General features: G+C 39.5%; 1 protein-coding gene across 1 annotated transcript; it reads right to left on the bottom strand.

Annotated features, from left to right (window-relative positions):
• Window positions 1-12,293: 12,293 nt before the first annotated feature.
• Window positions 12,294-15,505, bottom strand: pou3f3b (POU class 3 homeobox 3b). The gene is made up of 2 exons (XM_023964776.2): window positions 13,604-15,505; window positions 12,294-13,300 (listed from the first exon to the last, which is right to left on the bottom strand). Exons 1-2 carry the CDS (start codon window positions 14,813-14,815, stop codon window positions 13,202-13,204), a joined length of 1,311 nt encoding a protein of 436 aa, XP_023820544.1. The 5' UTR covers window positions 14,816-15,505; the 3' UTR covers window positions 12,294-13,201.
• Between the last annotated feature and the right edge of the window lie 864 nt (window positions 15,506-16,369).

Genomic DNA, 16,369 nt, shown 5'->3' with positions numbered 1-16,369 from the left:
CACAGTGATATAGAAAATTTAAAATATGTGACCGGAGCTTCTTTTTTTTTTTATCACATTATCACTGTGGATTATCACTTTTTAATCCACACCCAACAGCCAATCAGAATCGAGTATTCACCCGGACCATGGTATCAAATGTAATTAAAAGCATTTCTTATGGGCTTAACAAACTTCTTTATCGTGTGTAATTTTATTAAATGGCATGGTCAGGTACACATGTTTGTTTTGTCATTCCGCTCGTTGTTGTCCATTTCTTCATTGCTAAAGACAAACTTTTAAGAGTTGACATCCTGCAGCCAATCAGAATTGAGTATTCACCCAACCCTACGGTTTAAGTAAGGGACAATGTCGATGAAGTGTCTATTATAAGAAATTCGTGTAGTAATTAAGTGGAGGGGTGAATCATCCAACGCAAACAATTTGGAATAAATGTGCTGCAGGTAAATATATGAATTCATGTAGGTAAAACTTATGGTACTGGGCCTTAATTTTCTTGTTATAAAATATATCAAACAAGTGTTGCCTTAAAGAAAAGAATAGAACATACTTAAAATCAAAGTAAACATTTATTTAGAAACAAATAAAATAATATAAACCATGTAAAAGTACCAGGATTGTCCTATATTTCCTAACTGAGGTTTATTTAATAATATTTTAAGGCATAATCTTCAATAAATGGACACATATTCAATAATGTATCATCCCTCCATGGATTAAACATATTTTCCAAATATTTCAAGAGAGTTTAAAATTGAATGAATTAAGGGGGCTTGTAAATGTAAAAAACCCAACTGATACAGGTTCATCACCCATTATCAAAATTGCAGTCCATGTTAGGTGGTTTGATTCAGTGCCATGAATTTCTAAGGATCTTAATCCAGTTCTTTTCCCAGACTTCTCTCACATGGAACCACTTTGAATTTACTTCCTTTCTGTCCACTCAGATGGCGAGCAGGAGGCAGTATTGAATTTCTTCTCAAGCTGATAGGGTACTTGGACTGAAAGATGACTACTATCCTTCGTTTTTCCCATGAAGGTCTTTCTTTCAGGTGATAGGCCACAAGGAAGGAAGGAAACTATTATGCGAAAGACGTATGGGGGCAGATTTTGGCCTGTTGGAGAGGAAGATATTTTAGATCCAAGATTAGACGAAATAGCAGAAATACGAGATCTTTGAAAATGAATGGGGGCGACCGAAAAAAAAACTTCCGCTGCCTTTCGCTCCTCCAAAATCGACATTCCATCTTATCCTAAAGTGTTTATAATGGTTTTAGTGAATGTGTGAAAACATTAGCCACCCATGGGAAGAGGCTCAAAGGCGCCTCAACACCCGTTCCTTGCTTTAATCAAGCTCTGAGGTTGCACCACATGTAACACTGTAAATTAAAGAGTTACATTGCAGTTCTTGTTTTTGATTTGTCTCGACTTTAGGCTCAGGCTCCACTGACACCTTCAGGTTTGGAAGAGAGGTTGCAAATCTGGGCACAGATGTTGCTAATAAGAGTGGATTTATAGTTTAGAGTGATTTCTGTCTTTTTGGTGAAATCAACTCCATCCATCTGAGGCAACAATCACATTTTTACAGAGAATTGGGAACAGCAGTTGTAGTGATGGTAATCTTTGTCAGGATTTCGCATGATGCCTCTACAGACAGAAATGTAATATTTCTTCAACATTCAAACTGCTTTTGCACAACTTTTAAAAAGTTCTTACTGGATCCACTTTTTAACCGAAATCAGGAGGTTTTAAAGACAGTAGGACTGATTTGTGCTCTGCTAATGACTGTGACTGCATTGATTTACAATGATTTGTCCTGCAACTAGACATCAGCACAAGTGGATTAGTTCTCTGAGATGGAAACTGCTGTGAGAAATCAGTACCAGGGACCAAAGGAAATTGAGACAACATTGAAAAAGGTTCAATCTGGGAGGCTTCATTTTTTCCTTCCCTGCTACTGCTGGGCTCCTTCACATCTGGTTGGGCAATTTAGCCTGCTCTGACGACTGGAAAGGTTAAACCACAAAAATCTAATATTTGCCTAGAGGGGGTCAGGACACTGCAATTACAAGGTACAATCGGCAGGGCTAATCAGCTAGTAGCTCGTACAGGGGGCTTGTCTGGACTGTTCTCTGCTTCTCTTGTTTACTTATTAAACCCCGTTCTCATGTTCAAGAGCCCCTATGCAGTCTCTTGCCCCAAACACCCCCCTCAAGGCACAGGGGAGTAAATTTAGCTCTCCTAAATGGGACAGTGTCATTTGGCGAGAGAGCAACCTCTGTGTTAATCAGTATCTGCAGCCTTTGTTGCAAAATGATCTCAAATTACTTTCCTCCAATCTGCCAGGCATTAACACCTCGGGAAGGAAAAAGGGATAGGTAGGGATTTGTACCCCAGAGGAGGGAAGTTAAGAGCAGTGGGAAATATGTGTGTATGTGAGGACACGGATGTAGGCTCGCATAGGTTGAAAGGCGGATGTGTGTGTGATTGTGTGGGTGTGAGTGTGTGTGTGAGGACACAGATAAAGGCTCATATAGGCTGAAAGATGGATGTGTGAGTGTGTGTACTCCACAATACTGTTTACATGATTGCTCTTTGACACACATTTCCTAATTGACTGAGTATCAAGTGCAGGATTAGTATATAATATATCAGAACCGTGTGGTATGCAACACTTTTGAACAAGGCTCAGGGTACAATTACTGGTAATTAAATATATGCCAGTTACTGAAACAGATAATTATGTCCTTGGTGTATAACACCAATTAATTACTTTTATTTCAGCGAGCAAAGCTTTTAAACAGCAGCAGAAGCCATTGCTTTTGAGTGCAGGAAGAATTCGCGTTTCAGATCAAGACTTGTACATTCTGCAAGACATGCAAAACAACTGTGAAGCAGCTGCAAACAAGCCCCGTTGAGCAATATTTTTACCTCTCCTCACCCTCCCCAGGCTTTTGACATTAGACATATGAAAAGAGATTTCTCTATGGAAGGGAGAGCTCAACTGTCTCTCACTAAGAGGATTGGTCAGATTGGATATGTGAGGAATCCTGAGCTTCTGTGCTCGCGACCCCTCACTACACAAAGATGGCAGCACCAGATTAGCTGTAAACCTCTCCTTCCTACTCACGTACAAGCCCAAGCTTTTAGAGAGGTGAAAATGTACGAATTAGCAAGTGATTTCGCTTTGGGTTTCTAATGTCTAACCTAGAAATACCTGAGGCCCGTTATTGGTGATGTATTAAATCAACACCCTGGAAATGGTTACACCGCCAGCTCGACTGATCCGAGCGGGACCGATGCTGCTTTTCCAAATCCAGCATGTCTTTTTGGTTAATGTGACACAGAATGCAATGGCCCAAGCGTGTTTTCGTATTTATGCACTTCACCCTGCATCCATCCGCAGAACTGTGTACACTTCATGATTTAAAGGGAACTTTTTGATCTTTCACTGCATACATGTTGACACCATGACGACCCACCCTGGGGTATTCAGATGACAAAAATAAGCGAAAACTCCTAAAACAAGTGTGTGAAAGGGGAAAATGACAACGTAAAGACTGCAGGGTTATTCCAGTCTCTAACATTTTCTCCCATGTACACTGGTTTGTACAAAGCTACCTTAATCAATTAAATCTTTCCTTTTCCTAAAAAATGGCTAAAGCTTAATATTTTTTGGACTATTTAATATAGAACAAACAGAGTATCAAACATTCAGTTTTCTAATGCATGCCAACATCAAAGTTTAGAAACAGTTTTGTGAACAGCTTTATTGAGTAAAAGAGGTTTAAGATGTAGATTTTGCTGGCCAAGTATGACACAAATGATGCTCTTTCTGAGTGATGTTAATCATGTTTTGTAGGAGATTATGAGGTAACTAAAAAATAGATGTTTTGTCTAATGAAATTATGATATAAGCATGAAAACAGAGCAAATTTGTTTTGTTTGAGATTTATGCATTTACTGCAGTTACAAATTTCACTTTGGTTCAGAGAATTGTTTCCTCTGCATAAAAAAGACAATAATAGCTCTTGTAAAAGAGCCAACAGTTTGTGCTTATGGCAGCAGAGTCCATTGTTCACCACAAAAATAGGCCACTAAAACTACAAAAGTTGTTATGTTTAGTACTACCGGTAATTGTTTGGAAAAGATCTGCCCAAGTTGCTTTCAAACAGGATATTAAGATTGTATTTCCAGTTTGAATTGTCAAGGATAATCCAAAACGGCAGCGTATGTAAAAAATAATATCCAAACCCTATTTACCAGTTAAAACAATAACAAATATGTTTCAATGTGCAATAATCACAACACTTTCCTAAACATAACATCATAATGTAACCCTTGTGCTATTCTAGGTACTTTGACATTGGGAGTTGGGTCATCTAGACCCCACTAGACAGTGTGCTGAAGCTTTTCTCTTCAATGATTTGTGATCTTTACTGGTGTCCATGGATAACATGAAATCCTCTTTACCTTTATCCACCTTTGTCATGGTAGGGAGAACACGTCAATGCAAGGGTGGTGCCATAGGATAGCACAAGGGTTAACACTGTCATGCATTTATATGACTTTATTTCAAGCTATATAATAATGTTCTTCTGTGTTTTTTCTATTCAATGGGACGTTAAATGAAGTGGAGTCATGGACGAAATGGCACATTGCAAAATAAGCAACACATGACATGAAGGGGTTAAGATCCCAAATAGTCTGCAGTATCTTTTACTGACCTACCAAAATAAATTTAGATGATTTGCAAGGAACAAAGAAAAACATTTTTCTTTCCTTAAGACATTTAATTGTGATGATTTAAACCTTGGCTATGATTAACCATATTACATTTATGTAAGAAATGTAGAATGCATCAGAGATGGTTGGCATTCCATTAACAAAAACTGCAAGGTATTATGTAAAAGTTCCCTTTTAATGAAAAAACAATTTTTTTTTAGATTGATACTAATTACCAATAATGATAAAGATTTCCCCAACTAACAAAAATTGACCATGTCAGTAGTTGGTGTTTACACTATTTATCACAATCATAAGTAGACAGTGATGTCAGGGAGACAGTTTAGCTTGTCCTGGTTTGCGGCGCCTCCCATCCGTGAAATCGGGGTTCTACTCCGGGCTGCTCCCTATTCCCTTCTCTGCTACTGTGCCCGTACAAAGCCCGGATAAATTGAGAGGCAGGAAGGGCATCCGGCGTAAAACATTGCCAAGTTAACCTTGCGACTAATCCTCGAAGGAGAAGTTGTTTCGCTGTGGCGATTTCTGATGGGAAAAGCCGAAAGAGAAAGAAGATAAATAGACAGTGACGTCACATGTTCTTTACTAACTTCACAATATTGTTCTAAGGCAATGCATTCCACTCTTGCATAAGTGCTACACTAAGTTCTGCCCGGTCACCTGGGGGTGGAGTACTATCATCTAGTCTCTTCTTCAGCTGGTCCCAGACATTATCTATAGGTTCAAGCCAGGGGACATTGATGTTCATACTATATGAGGCACTCTGCCATCCTGAAGTCAAACTGTGGCACTGCCATTTATTAACAGAATGTTGGAGGTGTACTGGTGGAATTGGGGGATGATGATAGGTTCTATGATGTCTTTGAGGCAAGAATGTCGAGAGATTAGGCCATCTACAATAACCAAATTGACTGGTGATGCCTGCCCCGAATGTTACACCTTTACCACCAAAGCAAACCCTGTTGACCAGGTTGACCTTTGCGTCACTCAGCTCCCCTTCTCTAGCAATGCTGACGACCATTCCGTGCAAGGTGACTCGACACTGATTGTCCAGGTCTCCTGGTCTTGTGGTCACCTGCAATAGTTGTTCTGCATTCAAGCCAAAGTGGTGGAGACGGTTACGGGTGGTTTGTCAGGAAACCGTCATTAATGGCCCTACAGATGTATGGCATTTGCAAAACGACGTCTGTGTGCATAGTGCTTTAGTCCTGGTCATGGTTGAGGTCTGTCACTTTGAAGGCTTCCCTTCTGGGTCTATTACAAACTCTGCCAATAGTTCTGTGTCATGATGCAAGTCTGGTGATGACAGTTTGAGATCCATCAAGTTAATGCACAACATCTAACTGCCTACTACCAACCTAAAGGTGCATGATGGTGTGCAGCTCATCCGTTGCGTAAGCGACGTTGTGTTTTCATGGCTGTTTGAATAACCAACTTGGAATGACTTACTAGCAAAATCTGCTTTTCTTTTTCTTACTTGTCCTGTCCAGCAGTTGAACAAACAGATAAGAGCTGAAGGTCTCTTGTGTTGTATAGGTTTTACTGTTACAATAGGTGGTTATTAATCTTCAGACAAACTAAGTGTATATTTGTATAAACTCTTTTTGTATTTGAGGGTAAGCTTTATTCATAACAATTATGTTTGTTGTTGGACCGGAAGAAAGAAAAAAGAAAATAGAGAGAGAGTGGGATGTTTGAGATGGGGTATATGGGGTTTAGATGGGGGAGATAGAAAGGTGGTAGAGCAGTCAACAATGCAAAATAAGAGTGACATAGTAAATTGCAGTTGTCGCATTCGCAACACTTTCACACACTAAAAATTTGTATGCACTAAATCAGCTTTTTATATTGACAAAATGTTGAAATTGATGCCACATTAAAAGGTTTGTCTTTTATAAGTTTTAGGTTTTGGCCCCTCTAAGTAAGGCAGACTGTATACACTATAAGGCATTATGCAGAAAATACAAAACGAGGTGTGAGATTTTCGGGATATCCCTAAAATATGTGAAGTGAATACACTGAATTTTCAGAATTTCACAAACTTAGTGTGAGTGGTGTAATTGGAAAAAGTATCAAAACTAGAAAAATTATAAGAAAAAATAATGAACCAATGGCAAAAGTGGGGGAACAAAAGGGAAGCATGGTTCTAAGCAAGCAAGTGTTTGCTTAACCTATTGGAAAGACAAAATGTATCATGTTAAAATAGCACAAGTGCTGAAAATGCTAACCAATTGCCATATATTTTGAGTTGAATAACATCTTATATGTTTATTTAGCTGAAGAATTGCAGCATAATTAAAATTAATAGTTATTCAGTCAATTAATCAGTATAACACATTTGTTAAAATTCAAAGTATAGAGCTCATGGCATAACAAAAAACTGATTTATGAATTTGGTTTATGGATTGAGTATGTAAAATTTGAAAAGATTGTTAGCTGAGAATATTGCTAAAGTGTAGTTTGATAGGTTTTGATTTATTTACAATAGAAGTTCTACAAATAACAGAACATAAAAATGTCAAATGTGCATAGAGCAAGAGTCCTCACAGGAAAACTTTGAAGTATTACTGTAATGAATTTAACATTTGTGTTTTACACAAAAAACACCAATAACTAAATCACCTTCTAGTAACATATTTTAAGTCTTAATGAAACAAAGCAAACAATGAAACAAAAACTTAATGTATGGATTTGGGGTTGTAATGTCTGGAACTATGAGCTATGCTGAAACATGTAAATGTTTGCATTTGCCAAATGTTAGCCTAAAGGTGGAATTTCTTTTGTGTGACTTCATTGTTTTTGTGTATATATCAGGAAGTACTGCATGTGTTACAGTGTGCTCTGTAAGTTTTGGACAAAGACCTGCAGTTTGCTCTGTGCAGCAAATGAATGCAAGTTGAAGCAGTGTTAAAAAATGCAGATTGCACATAAATGTGGGCACCTGGACGGTTTTGTGTGGACGTGTGTGTGTGTGCAGTCTCTGAAGCGGCCCAGCGTGTGTCACGGCGAGCCTGGCTCCCCCTGGATCTAAGCGGTATTGACAAACCCATCAGAGCTGGTGATGCATCAAGCTTCTGGCTGCCCCCCACCCCCTCACCTCGCCTCACCTCTCCCGCTCAACCTGGCGCTGTGGGGCCGAGCTGACATGCTGTCACCTTGGAAACTGCTGGCAGAACCAAAGGCCTGCTGGGACGTCTGCCGTCCGTCCGGTGAGCTGCGCTGGGAGATGCCACTGTTGGGCCCTTGAGGACGGACGACCCCTCATCTCTTTCCCCGGCCATCGATCTGTCTGCTGAGGACATCAGTCACTGTCGTACAAGCTGAATGTGCAGGCAGGTTTTCCTGTTCACAATTTGAAAAATAAAAGTCATTATTTACCTCTCCGTTTATCTCTGCAGACAGAAGTGAATGTAGGTGATATTTGCTCAGAAGCAGAAACTTCTGGAAACCTTTTTTTGAGTGAGTCATTTCTTGGCAACTCCCGAATCTCTCTCTCTCTCTCTCTCTCTCTCAGAGCCAAGTCAAGCATCGATAGTTGGTGTACCCGCAGTTCTCAAAGCTTTTTTTGACAGCCGGACTCCAAGCCAGTTCCACTATGGGGTGCAGATGTGCTAAGAGTTTGGGGTGTCAAATCCCCTAAAATGCATGGAAAACCATGGCATCATCATCTCATTTCATCTTTCCACATATCTATCTTGTCCTTTGATTTATTTGATATTTCTATAAAGTTTTTTGTTAAATTCTCTTCCTGACACTACCCTCTGCAGCTTGGGACCAGCACAAGCAGGACATTGGTTTGTGCCCTGATCAGTGCCTTTTTTTCCACGTTTATCTGTCTATTTGTTCATCTGTCTGGCTGTCCATCCTTATGTTTTGTGTGTGTGCATTTTGTTGTCTTGTTTTTGTTGGTTGTTCTTTTTTTGTTTTGGAGAAGTTTGTTTTTTGTAACTTTTATTTATTTAATGGATTTTTGCAGGACAGCATGGGGGGGTTGAAGTAAACACTTAAAGTGAAACATATGGTTTAGTCACATCATTTTAGATGTTCAGCTACATATCCCTGCTTTCTTATAGCAACTAATTTAACCAGCTTATGTTTAAAGGGAAGTACTAACAATGGAACAAACTGAGGGTTAAATTACTTTTTTCTAATTCTGAAAAATAGGCCTACTAAATCATTGACTATTACATTTTTACAACATTGTGTAAGGTTTTGATGAAGTGGGAAAAACCTAAGATAAAAAACTCAAAACAATAAAACAGAACACTGACAGGTTTATTCTAAATTTTAAAAAGTGAAATTCTGAAAATACTAAATCTGATGAGGAAAGTGTGAGAAAACTGAAAAATTGCAATAATTCAAAGTCTTCTAAAGTTAACTGGGAAGCTAAAACAAAAAACTTGATAAGTTGAAAAAAGAAATTAAACTAATAAAAGCAATTTAAGCCAATAATAATTGCACCGATGCTACACTTGGATGTTAAAATCAAAATAAAAAGAGAAATAAGTTCACAAAAGCCAAAAAATCGAACGATGCTATAATTGCTGAGAGAAATCGCAAAATGTAACATGAAACCTTAATTAGGGATCAAAACAAAGTTAAATAAAAATCAAAACATTTTGCTGAAAAAAAAACTAAATGCTTATGATGCTGACAATTTAAAACATTTGATTGATAATAGGTAGAGAAAAAAATGTGAAATGATTCACAGATCAGCAAGCACATTTCTTCCAAAAACAACTACTGAAATTATATTTGAACTCTTACTTTTTTGTGTGGATATATTTAACACAAAAGAAAATATCCAATATAATTTTCACCAACACGCGACATTTCCTGTTAAACTCTGACACTAATGCGCCTTAGAAGCGTCTTAACCCGTCAGTTTTCCGTGTCAAACTGCTGGTGATTCTTGAGGTGTTTCATGAGTTCATGGGCTGACTTAGCTACCGCTGGGTGGCGCTGAAAGCCCGGGAAAAGCTTCACAGGACCGGCTGAATTTAAAATATGCCAAAATGTGTTCAAATTATCAAATGTGCTTCACTGTAACAGAACGCAAATAAAATGATCGAGGAAGTGCTGTTGTAAAATATATTTGTACATTTGATTTATTTACTATTTTTTAAGTTGCTCATCTTTCCAAACAAAGTTGCTCACAAAAACATCATTTCTTTAAACTCATGCTTCAATGAGATAAAACAAATTTTAGGGCATTTAAAAAAAATTATGAAAATGTTCAGGTTATTTTATGGAATTTAAACGCTTGTTGATTAAAAAAGATCAACATATTTGAAAAAAACTTTGGGGGATTTCATTGATTTTAAAAAGTCTTTGAAAATCAATAAAATTCGAGTCGTTGCAAAATGAAATTGAATAAAAAGGTTTGTTTGGGGCAGAAGAATAACATCAAACTTGATAAGCGAGCGCGCACGCGCGGAGGGGGGTGTCCTCTGCTCCACTGCCTCGCGGCGCACTCGCAGAACCGTGACCTTGACGATTTATGGAGGAAACCCCGAGAGTCGCGTCATATTTGAAGACGTCCTTTGCTCCCTGTCGCCTCCTCTTCTTCCTCCTGCCTCAGCGTTCACTTAACATCTTGAAGGCCTAAGACAATCCGCTGCTTTTGTTTGACTGCGTCACATTTTTCGCTGTCGAAAGAAAAAAAAAAACCCATATTGTTTAAATCTGATCCGCAATTTTAAAATTATTATTCCTGTTAATAATAAAAATAAAAATAGACCTACACAACTTGTGTTCATACTAGGAACAAAGCGGATATTTTTTCAGGTCATTTTTTTTTAAAATATTCAATGGTTCTAAACTGACCTTCTTGGCCCACTAAAATAAAAAATACATATTATTTTATCAGAAAAATTATTGCAGCTGCATATCCAAATCATTCATTTTTAAAAATATATAAATTTGACAACTAGAATAATTTAATCAATTATCTAGCATAATAATTTAATTTAATTAGAACCATCACGATGACGCCATCAACACTTAATTAAAAAGTCCGTAGTTTTTAATTAAAAACAAACTTAAACTGATTTTTATTTTTTTCTATTTAAACGCAAAAAATGTTTTTTTTTGCCCTACTTTGACACAAATCTGTGAAATTTAACAGAAGCTGCTTCCTAACGCTGTGAATCCTCGTGGAATTGGAGAAGGAAGACTCCCTGATGAGAACAGTTCAGAATAAATCCATATTTCCACAGACACGTGGACGCAAAAAAGACAACGGAATAGCACAACTTTAAAACGAGCTCCAATCTTTAAACATATATCATAGATATCTCTTGAGTATGTTAAAAATCGCTTTACAATATTGACAATGTAAGTTTGTTTAAATGAACCTAATCAGCCATCAAAATCAAGAACACCAACCAATCCAAAAAATGTGAAAATTTTATTGGCTCACAAAAAGTAGGACTGCTTTTTTTTTATTCGAAAGGTTAAATGGAGGCCTTCTGTTGTGCGTTTAATTTACCACTTTTCTACCAGTCATTTGTTGTTGTTTTTTGTCTCTCTCTTTTTTTTATTACAACAGAAATACATCAAATGTATAAACTTTTTGTTGTTGCTGTGCTAGCTTGTATGGGTAACGGCACGTGCGAGTTCGCGAGAGCAGAGAACAAGTGCGCCGTGCGGGCAGGGCGCGTGCGCGCGGACCTGCAGCCGCTGCCAAAACGAAGAAGCTCCATGAAAAAAGGCAAAGCTATGGGAGAATAGGCAGATCAAAACCCATTATGAGATTTGAAACTCTGTTTTTGTGTCACCTTTGGGGAAACCTTTCCTCAAATCTTGGGGATTTGGTCTTTAAATACACACGGGCCTTTAATATACACACATATTTATGCAGGGAGCCAGGACACAATTGTTGGGGATTTGTTGTGGGACTGCAGCAAGGAAAATCGTGTTTTTCTCTGTGGATTTTCACAGCAGTCAAATTTTGCCTTTTTTTCTTTTTTTACAGGAGCACAAGACCTGCATGCATAATAAGCGTCTGCTCAGGTGTCAATTCAAAGCAAACGCTTGGCTTTTTTTTAAATTTTTCACTAATACATCTAAGATTTTAACCACATTTTGAAATTGTAAAGTTTTAGTGCACTTTAGTACACTTTTAAACAAAGACAAAGAAAAATGATGCCCAAAATATCATTGAATGCAGTTGCTAAGCAACGAGTATGGGAAATCATCCGCGAAATTCAAATCCTGCAGCGGGAGGACACGTTTAGTGGGTTTTGCTGAATTGGCGAGCATGTCGGGAAAGAAAAGAAAAGAAGAAAAAATTGAAAGAAAACAGAAAGTTTGCAGCACGTTTTCCCCTTTTTCATGCACAGCATTTTGGAGAAGAAAAACCAAAACAAAACAAAAATACCCACATCAGGCCCTAAAACGATATTATTGTGCACGTTTAACGCTCAAAAATTGTACTCAATCCTTTTTGCGCATGTCAACAAACAGCTCTATTTTTTTTTTACAATTTTATTTCCAAAAACAATAAAATAACACAAGAAAACAAGTCCCCAGAACAACAAAGAGAGCAGTTCATTCTAGCAAATTTATTGTGTCTCAATCAGCTCGTATACGGAACCACTACTGAAATTAAATTACAATCAGGTGATCACATCAAAATATAAACCCTAGGACATCGGTCATCGTGGTGATTTGTGCTCCTTAGAAACAAAAATAAAATAGACAGAAAAATAGAAAATAAAAAATAAAAACAGAAAATAAGGAGGAGGGGGGCTTCTTACACAAATAAATTACCTGGAATAATTCATGTGTATTCCCAATAAAATATTAAAACACTTTGATGAAAAAAGTAAATAAACACAGATCAGCAGCTGATCTAGTGATCTATATTGCCGGCTTTACAGAAGATTATTATGATTTTTTTGTCTGTTTTTTCTTGTGTGTTTATTAAAACCTACCAAAGAATACTGCTTACAAAGGGCAGCATTGATAGAATATCCACAGCACCCACTCAGTCACACTTGGCCACAGATTTTTTTTTGTTCTTTTTCAGTTTGTTTTTCCTCAAATAAGTGCAGCTGAAGTCTTTTACAAACGTCTTTTGGAGGTTTGGGGATAAGAAAAGGAAGAATCCATCCATGGAGTCCGTTAAATAATTAAAAAAACGAAGAGAGGAAAAAAAGAGAGGGGACTGATCTTTGAGATCAGGCGTGGGGACAGACAGTCCTGTGGTCCTTTTTTTCTCAATGAGAAATAATGGGGAGAAAAGGGGGGGGGGGGGGTTGAGATGACAAATCTCTAATCCTCTGCGCGTCTTTGTGGGGAAAATTTCGGGGGGGAAAAGATGGAAGCGTCGTGGATGTTGCAGTTTGTCTCATATTAGAGGAGGATTTAAAAAAAATGTAAGAAAAAAAGGTAAAGTAGGTAAACGGGGGTGGTGAAAGAAGAATCAAAAGAAATACTTCCTCCTTGGTGTGTCTCAATGCGCCAGAATCACCTGGTGGAATGAACTTGTGGTTGTCACCCTCTGGTCGCTCGCTTCACTTGCATCTTTTAAGTAATCTACTAAAAAATGCCCCTGAAAGAAAAAAGCAGAAGGAACCTTTTAGGTTAAGACAATCAGGGCCTGGAAGAAGGTGTTTTTTTTTTCAGAATGGAGGGAGGGAAAAGAGGAAAAACTGAAAAAAGAAGGGGAAGGCTTTGCTTTTTTGTTTAATTTTCTGGTGAAAAATAGATAACACTTTTGCAGTCTCATAATCACAGTATCAAAAAAATTGTTTCATGGCGATAGTCTGTTTAAGTTTAAATATTCTGTTGTTTTCTATGTTTCACTGAACATTCGTTTGCAGTCCATGGAGGGGGGCGGTGTTTCTGCACTCACATTGCCGACCTGAGAGTACACATCCTCCGGCGTCTGCGCCACTCCTGGAGGCGTCATCCGCTTTTCCTTCTGTCTCCTATTGCAAAACCACACTCTGACCACCTCCTTCTCCAGCTGCAGGTTGTCCGCCAGCGTGCTGATCTCCTGCGCGGAAGGTTTGGGGCATTTCAGGAAGTGGCTCTCCAGAGCCCCCTTCACGCTCACCTCGATGGACGTGCGCTTTTTGCGCTTCCTCCCTTGCGCTGCGATCTTGTCGATGCTCGTGGGACTCCCCGTGGAGGAGTCGGCCTCCTCCAGCCACTTGTTCAGCAGAGGCTTAAGTTTGCACATGTTCTTGAAGCTCAGCTGCAGCGCCTCAAACCTGCAGATGGTGGTCTGAGAGAAAACGTTCCCGTACAGGGTGCCCAGCGCCAGGCCCACGTCCGCCTGCGTGAAGCCCAACTTGATCCGCCGCTGCTTAAACTGCTTGGCGAACTGTTCCAGGTCATCCGAGGTCGGCGTGTCGTCGTCCGAGTGGGGGTCGTGGCTGTTGACCCCTCCGTGGTGCTGGTGGTGCGGGTGCTGGTGGTGATGGTGATGGTGGTGGCTGCCGTGTTCCAGATCCGGGGTGTCGCCCCTCACCAGTCCCGGGTGCACCAAGGTCTGCCCACCCGGACTCAGCATGCCGTTCACAGTGAACCCCCCGGGCTGGGAGTAGATAAGCGACTGCTGCTGCTGCTGCCCGCCGGAGATGGAGTTGATGTGCGCCGCGGTGGTGCTCCCCCACGTGCCGGCGTGAGTGTGATGGGGCGCTAAATGAGGCGGCCTGTGGTGCAGAGCGGTGCCCGTGTGCAGATCGTCTCTGGCGGGGTTTTTCACGTCCTGCTGCTGCGGGCTGCCCGTCATCCCCACGGGGCTCGTCGACCAGGGCGAGCCGGCTTCAGCTGCAGCAACCGCGGCTGCAGCAGCCGCCGCCGCGGCGTGCGGCAGCGACGTCACCCACTGGTGGGCATGGCTCAGCATGTGTCCCCCGTTGCTCGCTGCCATGGCCCCCTGCATAAAGTCACTCTGCACCATCTTAACCGAGGGGTCTCCTCTGTAGCCCCCGGACCCAGAAGTAACCGCAGCGCTGCCCGGCTGCATGCCCCCACCTCCGGAGTCAGAGTGCACGATGGAGCCGGACGATAAGATGCTATTGCTGGGTAGATAAGGATTGGACGCGGCGGTGGCCATTCCGTCAACCCTTATGAATATATTTGTAGATAACCCCCCTCCCTTTTTCCCCCTTCTCCTCTTTTTCTTCTTCTACAGTCACTTCTTTCGAGCAGGAAAATTGTATCTCATGAATTATTCAAACTTTAAAAGTCTCTTTCTTTTTTTGGCAAACACCATGGACTTCAAAAAACAGAAAGTTGCATAAAATCCGTGTTTACAACATTCTGTCCATCCATGAGAAGTCGCGTAAAAAAAGGAAAATGGAAAAATAAAGCTCTTTTAAAGCAATTGGAAACTTTTGCAAGGACATTAAAATAAAAAATAAAAACAACGACTATATATATATATATATATATATATATATATATATATATATATATATATATATATATATATATATATTTGAAAAAAAGGAAAAGGTCCCAGACAAACTTCAAGGCGGAAAATAAAGAGTAAATTCTCCACAAAGTCCCGATTTATGTCCTCTTTGGGATGAGAAAAAACATTTAGCAGAGCGTCCTCGCTTCTTTTGTAATTCACTCGCAGAGATTTCTCCCCTCGCTTTATTCTTTTCTCCTCCTCTCCTCCTTTATAGCTCTGTCTCTTTGTTCTGTTTTGATGTATATAAACCTGCCAAACCGCAAACTGCCGTTCAAGTACGATCCAGCGCCGCTCTCATTCGCTGCCTCTCTCACTCCTCCTCTCTCTCTTCTCCCCACACCGTAGCCCCGCCTCCTCTGGCGTCCAAGCCCCTCCTCTGTCCGTGCGCGCTGATTGGCTACCCGCAGCGTGATTGGCGGGTCTCGCTGTCGACGCTTCCTTCCGGCTGTTCCGATTGGCTGATTTTTAATTGCGATCCAAACAAAACGGTGACTCCATAGTAAACATAGAAAGAGAGTTGAACGCAAACAGAACTTAATATATTAGATTTGTAGCATTAAAAAACAAACTTCTCTCCCCTAAATAACTAAAAATGAAAGCATGCAATCATGACTTCAATAGTTTAAGGAATGTATTTAGACCTGTAGGTGAAAATTGGATTCATCTTCATCTTTATTGTAAAGTCAGAGGTTGGGTTTCTTTTGGGAAATGGAAAGCTTTTGCTGCTATGACTGCCAACAATGCAAGTTTTTTCTGCATTTTTTTGAAAGCTTTATGAAACAACTTGTTCCAAAAAACGTGGCATTTATTGGATTTTAAAAGGAAATACTAGTTTAGGGATTAGCTTTCTATACAACTTGAACAACGTTTTCTGCCTTTGGTCAAAATATCAATTATCCAGAAGCTTGACTTGTCTGTCCATAAGGCACAGTTACAGTTGAGATTTCTTTGGAATAATTTATGTTTTAGTAAATGGTTGTCCTTCTTGCTACAGAGCTAAGAAAGCACACCCTTTGTTCTTCCAAATATTGTATTCTTTCAATAAGAATCATAAAAATTAGTCTAAATAAAACATCCAATTACTTGTAGTTCAAAATAAGTGACTTGTACATTTATAAAACTAGGAAAAATATCATCAACAATTAAGGAATTTCACGTTGGCTATTCCATTTTTTAAACAACTAAAGCATT

Source organism: Oryzias latipes, chromosome 2 (assembly GCF_053564925.1).
Source record: "Oryzias latipes strain Hd-rR chromosome 2, Olatipes_Hd-rR_3.1".
NCBI lineage: Eukaryota > Metazoa > Chordata > Actinopteri > Beloniformes > Adrianichthyidae > Oryzias > Oryzias latipes.
The sequence above is the reverse complement of the archived record's forward strand: the minus strand, read 5'-3'. Positions and strand labels throughout refer to the sequence as shown.

Bases quoted from the DNA above. Each gene is read 5' to 3' on its own strand.
- pou3f3b (XM_023964776.2), bottom strand. From the start codon at position 14,815: ATGGCCACCGCCGCGTCCAATCCTTATCTACCCAGCAATAGCATCTTA. The intron at 13,301-13,603 runs GTGAGTGCAGAA...TTTTTCTTTCAG, and splicing joins TGTACTCTCAGGTCGGCAAT to GGGCATTTTTTAGTAGATTA.